The sequence below is a fragment of the Mauremys mutica genome, chromosome 2 (genome assembly GCF_020497125.1).
Source record: "Mauremys mutica isolate MM-2020 ecotype Southern chromosome 2, ASM2049712v1, whole genome shotgun sequence".
Classification (NCBI taxonomy): Eukaryota; Metazoa; Chordata; order Testudines; family Geoemydidae; genus Mauremys; species Mauremys mutica.
In genome coordinates this window covers 99,210,118-99,225,631 of record NC_059073.1, presented here as the reverse complement: position 1 = coordinate 99,225,631, position 15,514 = coordinate 99,210,118, and the positions used below count along the sequence as shown (strand labels likewise).

The 15,514-nt window shown below is 40.0% G+C and overlaps 1 protein-coding gene across 2 annotated transcripts in view; it reads left to right on the top strand.

Moving 5' to 3' along the window:
- The window catches only part of CD226 (CD226 molecule), a 39,932-nt gene that overhangs the window by 16,680 nt on the left and 7,738 nt on the right, over positions 1 to 15,514 (top strand). Inside the window, exons 1-2 of one of the 2 annotated variants that reach the window (XR_006577397.1) lie at positions 4,865 to 4,981; positions 13,316 to 13,363. Coding sequence is in view for 1 of the 2 variants with exons in the window: in XM_045007633.1 (XP_044863568.1) it covers positions 4,390 to 4,722 (333 nt within the window). In the remaining variant the exon portion in view is untranslated. Of the gene's footprint in view, positions 1 to 4,389; positions 4,723 to 4,864; positions 4,982 to 13,315; positions 13,364 to 15,514 lie in introns of those variants that run through there. The other variant, XM_045007633.1, reaches the window with a different exon arrangement.

Genomic DNA, 15,514 nt, shown 5'->3' with positions numbered 1-15,514 from the left:
TCCTCATTCTGCAGAGAATTAAAATGAGACCAATCTGGGAACAGATTTCAGGGTACTAGAAGAGAAACAAGAGAGCTATCTATTAGATCGCATTGTGTGTCTAATCAGATGTGAAATTTTCCAGCATCATGCAAAACAAAATCTAAATATATCCAAAAATAAACTGGTCATAATAGACAAAACAACATGCAAAGCCACAAGAATACATAGGATATCATTATGCATTTTCTTTCTTTTCACTGAGCTACGCCTTGCTCATGTTGGCAGGATCAATGTTTAAGGTTACCGTAATTGTCTTTCTATATAAAAAATTTAAAAAGAGAGTAATGTGTGAAGTTTATAAAGTAAAGTTAAACTCAAGAACGAATATTAGATTTACAAGACTGTAAATCTGGAAATAGTGCAACTTGTGATAAGCAGTAATAGTCATATATACCGACTTGAAAAATGAATGAAAAACTAGCTGGGAGGGGGAGAGCCTGGTGTCTGAACGATTTGCCAGTGAAGAAACAAAAACGAGGTGAGGTTGACCAAAGAGTGCGAAAAGTATTAGAACTGGGCAGGAAATAGTTCTCTTGTCCTGCAAGAATATTCAAAAAATTTTAAAAAAACTTTCCCATGTCCAATCAAAACAAAAAGTAGGAATATTGAAAATTTTCAGAAGCTGAAAATCTGGTTCTTTTTAGATCAGATCAAAAAAATTGTTTAGATAATTTAGAACCATTTCATTTTGATTTTTAAAACTTTTTAAAACTATAAATTAACTTTTTCAATTCAAAACAAAAAGTCCTTTCAACTCTAAATCTGGAACTTTTTGTTACAGGATATTGAGAATAGATACTGGAATCCTTAGCTCCAGCCAACTTCCTGTTGCAGAATTTGAGCTTAGCTGCTCGTTCTCTTAAACTCTAGCAATTAATTTACATTGGTTGACATCCATTTACATTTTCAAGGCTATGATAGCAAGAAAAATGGATAGAGACTTATAGTTTGAAGAGACAAAAGTAGAGATTTTCACATTTCTACTGGCCTCAAATCATGGGGAGGGGTCCATGGCTGCAAGATATGAGTAGACCAGAAGACAGCTCTGACTGTGACTGAATTAGTTCCAGCATTAGCAGGGAAAAACTGTTGTTCAGAGAGTCTAGCACACTCATCCCACACAAAGCAAGAAGTAAATATATAGTGAGATGTGCTAAAAAAAAGAAAGTTGTTACATGGAGGAGGGGGCGGAAAGTACTGCGCTAACACCTGTGTCAAGATAAAGAGAGCTAATTAAAGAAAACAAAAGCTGCAAATGTGCAGTATTTTTGATCCATGTATTGGGAGCATTTAATTAGAAATATGTAGACCTGATTCTTCACTACCGTGCACCTTCTGGGATCACCTATACACAGTATGTGTAAAATACTATTGTGTCAGAATTGCAGCGTTTTACACCCACTTTCACAGGTTTAAATGACAGATGATGCTCAAACTGCTACATATGGCAAGGAATTTCAGTGCTATCCTTATTTGTTTTATTTTTTTAAAATATATCTGGCTATTATTTTCATTTTCTTCCTATCCTAATATTTATTATATCAAAAATAACCAAGTTAATGCAATATCATGACTGAAGTGCACAATATCAAGTATTTAAATTCATACAAGTCTGAAAATGATAGGTTTAAGGTCCACAGCCACCTTTACTCTATTCTTCCTGTGTGTATATTACAATAGGATCTCTTACTGCAAGATGCTATTCTGCTGGTAACTGTTGCATATTATTGGGTCACTAATATAATATGAAGAAATAGCACTTTTCATAAAGTCATGGATGTAAAGACCAGAAAGGATCATCTTGTCTAACTAAGCATAGTGCAAGTCAGAAAGACTTCTCTGAATTAATTTGAACCATAACATGTCTCTTAGAAAAACATCCACTCTTGATAATCTTGGCAAGTTGTTCCAAAGGTTAATTACCCTTGTTGTTAAAATTTTGCACCATACAGTATGAATTTGTCTAGCTTCAACTTCCAGCCATTGGATTTAGTTATACCCTTGCCCATTAGAGTTCTATTCATCAAATTTCTATTCCCCAGGAAGGTACTTATATAAACTCTGAACAAGTCACCTCCTTAATCTTCTTTTTGATGAGCTACATAAATTGAGCTTCTTGAGTTTTTGACTATCTGGCATATTTTCCATTCTTTAATCATTCTTGTGGCTTTTCTCTGAACCATCTCCAGTTTTTCAACATCCTTCTTGAAGTATGGAAACCAGAACTGGAGATGATAATTCCAGTAGTGGTTGCAACAGTGTCAAATATATAGGCAATATAACTGCTCTACTCCTGCTTGATATTCCTAAATTTGTACATCCAAGGATCACATTAATCCTTTGGCCATATAGTTGAACTAGATGCTCCTGTTGAGCTGATTATGGACCATGATCGCCCCCTTTTCAGAATCAATGCTTCCCAGGGTAGAGTCCCTCAGCCTGCAAGTTGGGCCTCCATTCTTTGTTCCTAGATATGACTTTGCATTAAGCTGTATTAAAACACATATTGTTTGCTTGTACTCAGTGTACCAAGCAATTCAGATGGCTCTGTATCAGTGACCTGTTCTCTTCATTATTTATCATGTACTTGGCATATTTTGAATGAAATATCACAACCATATATGAATGTGAATCTGGTGGTTAGAGGGTGCTACTTTGAGTACAGTGTAAATTTCCCATTTACAATTACATTTTGAGAGCTATCAGCCAGTTTTTAATTTACTTAATGTGACTTCGTATTATTTTGTTTTACTTCAGTCTCCCCCATATTTATGTTAATGATACCAAGCACATGCGGAAGCTTGAGAAATGCATCTTGGGACAAGTTTCTGAAGTAAACAAAGGCAATATGGGATCCAACCCTTCAGTCCTTACCACCAGTGGGAATTGAGTGCACTGAGCACCCTGGACTGTTCCTTTTACACTAACTTGATCTCCAACCTCTTTCAGCACCAAATGTCTCCAAACAAGACAAAAATACCTATTGTCACTTAGGAGTTACATATATCAAAAAATTAATGTTAGAGACCAAGCTGTTCTTGAGTCCTTTGAATGCCAAGAACATTTACAGTTGTCCTAAAGAAGAGAATTTTTTTCTTGCTTTGTTTATTTATAAGCAGCTAACTATTTCACTCCAAAATTACTTCAGGGCTAAGAAAGTTCAACAAGAAAGATTTTTAAAAAGAATTACTTTTAAGAAATTTGTATAACTGAGAAGTCAGTTTCTTGAGCTGATAGTAACTGATTTAGTTCATTTGAGGAGTTACTGACCTTTCATAGGACAGTCAAATGTTTAGCTGTCATGCAAGTTTTTCCTCAGTGGCAGGTCTGAGATTTTTCGAGGTGCACTGGGGTTGTGGTTGGGAGAACTTCAGTTCATTAACTGGTACCTTCTGTAATCTAGTTGATGAATGTAGATTTGGAACTATACAGGGAGTTGAGGTTTGGTTTTGTTTTAAGTATATGTGATGAGAGATCACAACAGGCAAGTTTTTATTAATCTGAAAAAGAAAAATTAATGTGACTGAAAAACAGACTTTTAGAAGGAAAGTGCCATCTCAATCTTAACTTGATTGTTACTATAATTTTCTTGTGGGTGGGGATTTATTCAACAATGTGGGTAAATGGGTAATGCATTACAAATAATCTTGAAAATGTCTTCACATCCTGCATATGTGCACATATGTAATGTAAAAACAACGAAGAGTACTTGTGGTACCTCAGAGACTAACACATTTATTTGGGCATAAGCTTTTGTGGGCTAAAACTCACTTCATCAGATGCATAGAGTGGAAAATATAGTAGGCAGGTATATATACACCAGGGGTCAGCAACCTTTCAGAAGTGGTGTGCAGAGTCTTCATTTATTCACTTTAATTTAAGGTTTTGCATGCCGGTAATACATTTTTAGAATGTCTCTTGTCTATAATATATAACTAAACTATTGTTGTATGTAAAGTAAATAATGTTTAAGAAGCTTCATTTAAAATTAAATTTAAATGCAGAGCCCCCCAGGCCAGTGGCCAGGAACCAGGCAGTGTGAATGCCACTGAAAATCAGCTCGCATGCCTCCTTTGGCACACGTGCCATAGGTTGCCTACCCCTACACACACAGTACATGAAAAGATGGGAGTTGCCTTAAAAAGTGGGGAGTCAGGGGTTAATGTGGGTATGTAATGTGTTACCTTTCAGTATTTTAAAATTACCAGATGACTTCAAACATCCTTTCACTCTAAGCCAATTTAATTCATATTAACGCGTAATATTAGCATATACTCAACGGTACTTCTTGGAATAGATTGTTTATACATTTAAGAGCAACAGTCTTTTTTGTTTTCCTTTTAATAGATTCTTTTGAGGTCCCCGTGCCACCAACCAACCACATGATTATTGAACCAGGGGGAAATGTGACACTTAGATGTTCTTACAGTGTTGGAGATTTGGTGCGGCAAGTGACGTGGGAAAGGATTAAAGCGGATCGGATGGATACCATAGTCCTGTGTAACTTGTTAGAAGGGAAAACCTACGGTTCAGATTACCAGGAGCGTGCAATGATAGACTGTGCTACTCAGGAGAGCGACATTCTTGTCATTCAAAATGTTACATCTTCTGACTCTGGAATTTACCGCTGTCATTACGGTGGAAATAAAACCCATGTGATGCGCTTGACTGTCACTAGCGGTAAGTGAAGGGGCTGATAGTTTCACAGATGGGAACTCTTTGAACTGCTAATGTTTTCTGCCCACACACACATGCTTGTAACTGCTAAGTGGACTTCTCTGATGTCACATTCAAACTAGCAGTATCTCATGAATAGCGGAATGGGGTGGTTACTGTGGCTTCCACAAGGCTGGGCTGACTTTGAGCCTGGCTGGTCTCTCAGTGTTACTTTAACAGCTGTCTCAGGGGAACCAGTGATTGTGTGGGAGTGAGAGAGAAGGTGAGATGGGTGGTTTGGAACAGGGGAGAGTAGTGGGAGAGAGCTACTTAAGGCTGGGAAGGGAAATCTCCAGCTCCATTCAAGCTGCACCCTGGGAAGGAGCAGGGGTGCTGGAACAGTTTTTATAGTGGGGGTGCTGAGAGCCATTCAACCAAACTGTCAACCCTGTATATGATGGAAACCACTTCCAGCCAAGGGGTGCAGCACCTAGTTCCAGCACCTCTGCCCTGGAGTGCACTACGCTGGGTTCCAGAAGTGTGATGCACTCTGAGTTGTAAACATCTGGGAAGCTCAAGAGTGCAGTTTGTCTGGAGCTGCAGCATATCAAACATGGCTGCCATAGTATTTATGTTAGGTACTCATTTATTTAAATATATTTGTTGTTTTGTGTATGAATAGAATACTCATCCTATCTGTATTGTAAACTTCTAATATAATGCCTGTAAAACGTGCCAAACTGACAGCTACACTTGCTGAAGTCCACTCATTATCCTTGGAACAGTCTAAGCACACACCGAAACAGTGCAGATTCCCCACCCCCACCCCCATTGCCCTAAAATGACCTAGGCCTGCACAGGTGAAAAGATAGCTTGGTCACCCTAGCTCAGTGGTGGACAACCTGCAGTCTGTGGGCCTCATGTGGCCCATCAGGATAATCCGATTGGAGGCCGCAAGACATTTTGCTGATGTGGACCATCCCCAGGCACGGCCCCCTGCAGCTCCCAGTGGCTGCGGTTCACCATTCCTGGCCAATGGGAGCTGCAGGAAGCAGGATGTGTTGCCCACCACTGCCCTAGCTTCTCTACTAATTGTGCTGATGATATGGGGATATGGCCACCACCACATTAGTAAATTAGATGGAGACCACGAAAATTATTTCTTCTGGACCATTGAAGAATTGCTGTGTGATATCAGCCAGGCCTGGCTTCTCACTGGCAATCTGACAGGAAATGCTCCATGTTCCATTATCAATGCACAGAGCCATCCAGCTGACAGTGTTTTGCATCACTAAAAGCCTATGGATTGGGATCTCACTACCTTGTGTCAGAACTATATAATGCAGATACCGCATGCAGATTAAAAATTCAAAATAGGAATTTTTTTTTTTTTGGTTTTCTTTTAAGGACTAGTCAATTTTCATGTAGTCTTTTCATGCTTAGAAATCTATCCACTGAATTTACAGCCAGGAGAGAACACAGTGCAAAGTGTTAACTATGATGTATGTGGGATTAAAGACAGTACATGTGGGAATATGGAAACATTTTGCACTGATTGCTTGCAACAATCTCCTTCTTCCTAACAGGAAATCTAACCATTGTGAAAAATTTGATATTCTCCTGTGTATATGTGAACTAACTCGCATTTTATTGCATTTTCCATTCATCTTGATACCGCAGAGCTCCTTTGATGGTCCATTCTAAATAATCCTGCTGCAGTTTTGATTTCTACTTTAAATATGCTTTGAAGGCGCTAAAACTAATTTTAGGTTGTTTTGAGCATGTTTTGAAAGTATAAAGCTCCTCTTGTGCCTTCCAAATTCGACTCCTTCCATTCATGTTTAAGTGCATGCTGTTAAGTACCTTTAAAGGTACTGTTATTTCTTTATCAGAGGGGTAGCTGTGTTAGTCTGGATCTATAAAAGCAGCAGAGAGTCCTGTGGCACCTTATAGACTAACAGATGTATTGGAGCATGAGCTTTCGTGCATCCGACGAAGTGGGTATTCACCCACGAAAGCTCATGCTCCAATACATCTGTTAGTCTGTAAGGTGCCACAGGACTCTTTGCTGTTTTTTCTTTGTCATAACTGAGCGTTCTGGTTATTCAACGTACATCCTAGGGCTAGAAGACTTTCTTTAACAGAAATAGTTTCTATGGCAGGGAGTCTGAATCCTTTCAGAATGTTTAATCCAAAGGGTGGTTATTAGGGGGTAGAAACATAGGAAAACGAACCCAGCATATTACTGTGCACACCTAACCTGTTGTTGAATGAGAGAGGGAAGGGAAAAAAGCTTTTGAATCTTGAATTTCTCTTGACTTTGACAGTTTTAGGCACCCAAGTTTTAAAATGTTGACTTTATGCAATAATAATCAAACAGGCCTGAACCTGATGAAGTGTCTAGCAAAATTCCTATTGACTCCAAGTGCAGCAGGACACACAAAGCCCAAACCACAACAAAAAAACCCAAACAATAAAAAGGACCAGTCTACCCCACCTGTTAAAACTGCCTCTCCCAACCTAAAGATTGATTATTAACCTTCTATCACTTTAAAGAAATCCTATATATCCTGGACAACTTTGACATTGTCAGTGTACATTTGGTTTCTGCTTCTAACAACTGTTGTTCGAAGGGAAAAAATTTGAAAGGCTGTGCCTACAGCACAACACAATTCAGTGTGTGCCAAGCCCTCTCCATCTCAGGTACACACACTGCAACATTACACATACAACTGTGCACCAAGGGTGACCAGACCGCAAGTGTGAAAAATCGGGAAGAGGTGGGGGGTAATAAGAGCCTATATAAGAAAAAGACCCCAAAATTGGGAATGTCCCTATAAAATCGGGACATCTGGTCACCCTATGTGCATCAAATATAATAACTAAAGGATTTTGTTTTATTGAAATGTTTTTCCAATCATTTTGTTTTTATTTTTCAAAAGTGTTATAATGCACAATGAATGAATGAGAGAACTAGGGGGAAATATTAACTGGAAGCGGGAGAGAGACTGGTATCACTTCTATACGTAATAATGCACATTGGAAAACATAATCCCAACTATACATATAAAATGATTGGGGTCTAAATTAGCTGTTACCACTGAAGAAAGAAATCATGGAGTCATTGTGAATAGTTCTCTGAAAACATCTGCTCAATGTACAGCAGCAGTCAAAAAAGGTAAAAATATTAGGAACCATTAAGAAAGGGATAGATAATAAAACAGAATATATCATAATGACACTATGTAAATGCATGGTATGCCCACACTTTGAACACTGTGTGTTATACCATCTCAAAAAGGATATATTAGAATTGTAAAAAGTACAGGATGGGGTAACAAGAATAATTAAGAGTATGGAACAGCTTCCATATGAGGAGAGATTAAAAAGTCTAGGACTGTTCATCATAGAACAGTGGAGGGGTTGGGGGTGGGGGAGGAGATATGATAAAATCCTGAATCTATAAAATCAAGAATGGTGTAGAAAAATAGGGAAGTGTTATTTGGTTCTTGTGTTATGTGAGGAGCAGGGGTCACCCAATGAAATTAACATAAGAACATAAGAAAGGCCGTACCGGGTCAGACCAAAGGTCCATCTAGCCCAGTATCTGTCTACTGACAGTGGCCAATGCCAGGTGCCCCAGAGGGAGTGAATCTAACAGGCAATGATCAAGTGATCTCTCTCCTGCCATCCATCTCCATCCTCTGACGAACAGAGGCTAGGGACACCATTCTTACCCATCCTGGCTAATAGACATTTATGGACTTAGCCACCATGAATTTATCCAGTCCCCTTTTAAACATTGTTATAGTCCTAGCCTTCACAACCTCCTCAGGTAAGGAGTTCCACAAGTTGATTGTGCGCTGCGTGAAGAAGAACTTCCTTTTATTTGTTTTAAACCTGCTGCCTATTAATTTCATTTGGTGACCCCTAGTTCTTGTATTATGGGAATAAGTAAATAACTTTTCCTTATCCACTTTCTCAACATCACTCATGATTTTATATACCTCTATCATGTCCCCCCTTAGTCTTCTCTTTTCCAAGCTGAAGAGTCCTAGCCTCTTTAATCTTTCCTCGTATGGGACCCTCTCTAAACCCCTAATCATTTTAGTTGCCCTTTTCTGAACCTTTTCTAGTGCTAGAATATCTTTTTTGAGGTGAGGAGACCACATCTGTACACAGTATTCGAGATGTGGGCGTACCATGGATTTATATAAGGGCAATAATATATTCTCAGTCTTATTCTCTATCCCCTTTTTAATGATTCCTAACATCCTGTTTGCTTTTTTGACCGCCTCTGCACACTGCATGGACATCTTCAGAGAACTATCCACGATGACGCCAATATCTTTTTCCTGACTCATTGTAGCTAAATTAGCCCCCATCATGTTGTATGTATAGTTGGGGTTATTTTTTCCAATGTGCATTACTTTACATTTATCCACATTAAATTTCATTTGCCATTTTGTTGCCCAATCACTTAGTTTTGTGAGATCTTTTTGAAGTTCTTCACAATCTGCTTTGGTCTTAACTATCTTGAGAAGTTTAGTATCATCTGCAAACTTGGCCACCTCACTGTTTAGCCCTTTCTCCAGATCATTTATGAATAAATTGAATAGGATTGGTCCGAGGACTGACCCTTGGGGAACACCACTAGTTACCCCTCTCCATTCTGAGAATTTACCATTAATTCCTACCCTTTGTTCCCTGTCCTTTAACCAGTTCTCAATCCATGAAAGGACCTTCCCTTTTATCCCATGACAACTTAATTTACGTAAGAGCCTTTGGTGAGGGACCTTGTCAAAGGCTTTCTGGAAATCCAAGTACACTATGTCCACCGGATCCCCCTTGTCCACATGTTTGTTGACCCCTTCAAAGAATTCTAATAGATTAGTAAGACACGATTTCCCTTTACAGAAACCATGTTGACTATTGCTCAAGAGTTTGTTTTTCTATGTGTCTGACAATTTTATTCTTTACTATTGTTTCAACTAATTTGCCCGGTACAGACGTTAGACTTACCGGTCTGTAATTGCCGGGATCACCCCTAGAGCCATTTTTAAATATTGGTGTTACATTAGTGAACTTCCAGTCACTGGGTACCGAAGCCGATTTAAAGGACAGGTAACAAACCTTAGTTAATAGTTCCGCAACTTCACATTTGAGTTCTTTCAGAACTCTTGGGTGAATGCCTTCTGGTCCCGGTGACTTGTTAATGTTGAGTTTATCAATTAATTCCAAAACCTCCTCTAGTGACACTTCAATCTGTGACAGTTCCTCAGATTTGTCACCTACAAAAGCCAGCTCAGGTTTGGGAATCTCCCTAACATCCTCAGCCGTGAAGACTGAAGCAAAGAATCCATTTAGTTTCTCCGCAATGACTTTATCGTCTAAAGCGCTCCTTTTGTATTTTGATCATCAAGGGGCCCCACTGGTTGTTTAGCAGGCTTCCTGCTTCTGATGTACTTAAAAAACATTTTGTTATTACCTTTGGAGTTTTTGGCTAGCCGTTCTTCAAACTCCTCTTTGGCTTTTCTTATTACACTCTTGCACTTAAGTTGGCAGTCTTTGTGCTCCTTTCTATTTGCCTCACTAGGATTTGACTTCCACTTTTTAAAGGAAGTCTTTTTATCTCTCACTGCTTCTTTTACATGGTTGTTAAGCCACGGTGGCTCTTTTTTAGTTCTTTTACTGTTTTTCTTAATTTGGGGTATACATTGAAGTTGGGCCTCTATTATGGTGTCTTTAAAAAGGGCCCATGCAACTTGCAGGGATTTCACTTTAGTCACTGTACCTTTTAACTTTTGTCTAACTAACCCCCTCATTTTTGTATAGTTCCCCCTTTTGAAATTAAATGCCACCGTGTTGGGCAGTTGTGTTCTTCCCACCACAGGGATGTTGAATGCTATTGTATTATGGTCACTATTTCCAAGCGGTCCTGCTATAGTTACCTCTTGGACCAGCTCCTGCGCTCCAATCAGGATTAAATCTAGAGTTGCCTCGTCCCTTGTGGGTTCCCGTACCAGCTGCTCCATGAAGCAGTCATTTAAAGTATCGAGAAATTTTATCTCTGCATTTCGTCCTGAAGTGAAATGTTCCCAGTCAATATGGGGATAATTGAAATCCCCCACTATTATTGTGTTCTTAATTTTGATAGCCTCTCTAATTTCCCTTAGCATTTCATCATCACTATTACTGTCCTGGTCAGGTGGTTGATAATAGATCCCTAATTTTATATTTTTACTAGAGCATGAAATTTCTATCCATAGAGAGACTATGGAACATGTGGATTCGCTTACAATTTTTACTTCATTTGAATCTACACTTTCTTTCACATATAGTGCCACTCCTCCCCCTGCACGACCTGTTCTGTCCTTCTGATATATTTTGTACCCCGGAATGATTGTGTCCCATTGGTTGCTCTCAGTCTACCAGGTTTCTGTGATGCCTATTATATCTATAGCCTCCTTTATCACAAGGCACTCTAGTTCACCCATCTTATTATTTAGACTTCTGGCATTTGTGTACAAGTACTTTAAAAACTTGTCCCTGTTTATTAGCCTGCCTTTTTCTGATGTGCCAGATTCTTTTTTATGTGACTGTTTATCATCTGATCCGGCCCTTACATTATACTTTTCAGTCCTCTGCTCCTGACTATAACCTGGAGATTCTCTATCATCAGACTCTCCCCTAAGAGAAGTCTGTGTCCGATCCACATGCTCCTCTGCAGCAGTCGGCTTTCCCCCATCTCCTAGTTTAAAAACTGCTCTACAACCTTTTTAATGTTTAGTTCCAGCAGTCTGGTTCCACTTTGGTTTAGGTGGAGCCCATCTCTCCTGTATAGGCTCCTCCCATCCCAGAAGTTTCCCCAGTTCCTAATGAACGTGAACCCCTCCTCTCTACACCATCGTCTCATCCACGCATTGAGACTCTGAAGCTCTGCCTGCCTACCTGGTCCTGTGCGTGGAACTGGGAGCATTTCTGAAAATGCCACCATAGAGGTCCTGGATTTCAGTCTCTTCCCTAGCAGCCTAAATTTGGCTTCCAGGACATCTCTCCTACCCTTCCCTATGTCATTGGTACCTACATGTACCATGACCACCGGCTCCTCCCCAGCACTACACATAAGTCTATCTAGATGTCTCGAGAGATCCGCAACCTTCGCACCAGGCAGGCAAGTCACCATACGGTTCTCCTGGTCATCACAGACCCAGCTATCTACATTTCTAATAATCGAATCTCCCATTACTAACACCTGCCTTTTCCTAGAAACTGGAGTTCCCTCCCCTGGAGAGGCAACCTCAGTGCGAGAGGCAACCCCAGCACCATCTGGAAGGAGGGTCCCAAATATGGGAAGGTTTCCCTCTGCTCCCATTGACTGCTCTGCTTCCCTGGGCCTTTCTTCCTCCTCAACAGCACAGGAGCTGTCTGAGCGGAGGTGGGACAATTCTACAGTGTCCCGGAAAGCCTCATCAACATACCTCTCTGCCTCTCTTAGCTCCTCCAGTTCCGCCACCCTGGCCTCCAAAGTCCGTACATGCAGCAGGCTCAAAACAATCAGAAGGAAGTACTACTTCACACTATGCACAGTCAACCTGTGGAACTCATTGCCAGGGAATGTTGTGAAGGCCAAAAGTATAACTGTCTTCAAAAAAGAATTAGGTATGCTCCTGGAGGATAGGTCCATCAATGGCTATTAGCCAAGATGGTCAGGGACATAACCCCATGCTCTGGGTGACCCTAAGACTCTGACTGCCAGATGCTAGGACTGTATGACAGAAGATGAGTCACTCAATAAATTGCTATGTGCTTTTCTCTCCCTCTGAAGCAACTGGCACCAGCCACTGGTGGAAGGCAGGATACTGGGCTAGATGGACCATTGGTCTGACCCAGTATGGCCGTTCTTGTGTTAACATTCTGAGAGATGTGGGGAAATTAATGAAATGTCCAGCCAAGGTCAAATTTAGTTACTGTGGCCTGGTTCAGCACTTGTTTTGAATGAGGAGCCCCCTCCCCCCCCAAATTTCATTTCTAGGCATGACTACTTGATGTATCATTTTATGCATTTCCTTGTCATATCCATTCAGTCACCTCATTTGGCCTGGCTTTCATTTGGGGCTGTAGAGCCAAGTAATAGTCCAGGTTCAATCTCCTATCAGACTCCTTACCATTTCTTACTGATCGGGAAGTGGATTAAAACCTTGAGAGGTTCGGTACAAATATTGGAAGCCAGAACTAGATATAGGGTAAGGAGAGGGACGAGTCAAAGATGACTCAGGTTTTGAGTCTGGGAAATTGGGGGGAATAGTAGAATTGTAAATAGTGATAGAGAAGTGGTGGTGGAGAGGGATTAAGAGGAAAGATTAGAAATACAGTTTTGAAGAGACTGAGTTTGAGAAGATTGTTGGCCGTTGTAGAGAAAATGTCTGACAATTTTGGAAACAGAGAAACTGGACAGAGCGGCATCGGACGGGGCAGATAAATAGATTTGGGAGTCATCTGCAGAGTTGAAACCATAGAAACAGACATACTTGGGTTATGAGAGAGAAAATACTGTGGGAGAATAAGTGTTTCTCCTTTTCTAAATGTGCATTTCTTCATCTCTTTTTACAAACAGAAATCACACCGTGCACTTCTGGTCAAAATCAGGAGGAGTACAAGCAAAGTAAGAAAATATACCATGGGAGGCTCATACAACATTTGTCATTAGAAGTCCGCATGCTACAGCTTGACATTTTCTCACAGGAGTGAGAGTGCGGCCCACTTAATACTTTGATTTTTTCCCCAGTCTATCCTTATTAGTTGCATGTTTGGTTTATTTGTGTTACAATAACACTTGGAATCCCTCATTGTATGGGGTGCTCTACAATCAGATAAAAGACTTCCTCTGTCCCTAAACCCTTACAATCTGGCTAAAGATGTGACGTGACAGCTAGATTGCTGTGTACAATATAGAGAAGGGTGACAGTAATAGGGACACAGGGCTGAATATATTGGCTAAATAGATAGCATTATTTTATTTTTAAACAAGCAATCTTGGCTGTGTTCAGCAGACCTCAGAAAGTTCAATTTCTAGTTTGTGGTGGAGTGATCTAAGGCTGTCTATTGTTCTGCAGGAAAAGTGTCATTTGTAGGGATGCTGTTTCAGATCTTTTAACCACCTAGGTTTAAAGTCCTGGCAAAGTTCACTACTTTTGTGCTGCTTATTTCTCTGTCTGCCCATCCCAAGAGAGATCTTTACAAAAGGTGGTATAACAATTTATTTCTAATCTAAACAAAGGAAGACAGAAAAGGTCTGGGTAGCTGTGGGATTTCTCTCTCTTTTTTCTGAAAACCAGGCAAGTTTTTTAGGTGCTTAAATAAGGATTTAGGGGCCAGAAGTGCATCTGTTCTGCACTGAATTACACTAGCTGAGCATCTGGCCCTATGTGGCAAACTCGTAGGCATGCAATTTTGAAAATGTTGCCTTTAAAAGTTCGGAGTGTCATTATTATACCAAGGTACATCTGTCAGAGGGGTAGCCATGTTAGTCTGGTTCTGTAGAAGCAGCAAAGAATCCTGTGGCACCTTATAGACTAACAGACGTTTTGCAGCATGAGCTTTCGTGGGTGAATACCCACTTGCATCCGAAGAAGTGGGTATTCACCCACGAAAGCTCATGCTGCAAAACGTCTGTTAGTCTATAAGGTGCCACAGGATTCTTTGCTGCTTCTGAAGGTACATCTGCTATATTATATTTAGACATTTTGTTTTAAAGTTGGTTTTTGAGAGCGTTAAAAGGGGGATATAGTAAAGAGACCACAAAGGGGGAAGTAATGAGTGGCTAAGAGAATTTGAGCTACCGATGAGCACTGCTGGAGGTATATTCAGTAAGGGGATTAAAGTGAGGTTCAACTTTGATAAGTGCCTGTAAAAAAAAAATTTAAAAAAACCCAACAAAACCCCCAAAACACAATAATATCATTGGAGTGCATTTTTATTGTTGCACTGATTTCCATATTATTAGAAGTAAAATATTCCATCTTTCAAGTTGAATATGTTTAATGTTTCTGAGGCTGTAGCCTGTGTAGTGTATCAGATCTTCTCCTGGTGACTTGGTTTAACCGCAACAGCACACTTGAGTTTCAGTGATGATTGATCTCACAAAGACTTCAAACCTCTTGTACTTGTTTTGCAAAGTGTGAAATCTAAAAGTCCAAACTTAGTACAGCTCAGAAGTTTTATTTTCTAAAGCAGCAATGTGCTATGTAATCTGTGCCTCTACCTTTCAAAAGGAATGTAGGACATTTGCTATGATATGGATCTACAGGGAATGTAAGATGTTCATGTTAAGTACCTTATTTTAATTCTAGAAAGCTCATAAAGTATCTTTAAACTGGAAAAGTTGCTGCCAGCTGCCAGTTTTTTGTTTAGTATAATAGTTAGAATTAGTGCTTAATTTCATAAATCTTTGCAACAGAAGTCATTGTAGTGCTAAATAATTTTAAGCTAAAGAATTAAATCAATCAGAACTATGCAGTACAAACGTTCAAATTAAGATCAAGTTGACTGAGCCCCTAGTTTTTTTTTTTTAAATACTGTGTAGTTGGATTCTTTTTACTTACCTTCTTATCTTTAAGGCTTTAGGGTTCACCTGAGGAGGGGTGCCACACACACTTCTGTACACCGCTCTCACACCGGGGTGTGTGTGTGTGTGACCAACCGACCCAACCCTCTCTGCCCAGTGCTCTCCACCCTCCATGCCTACCTGGGACCCCAGGATGGACCTGCCTTTCCCGGTGCCACATCTTCCTGAGACAATATGCAGGGGGAGGGG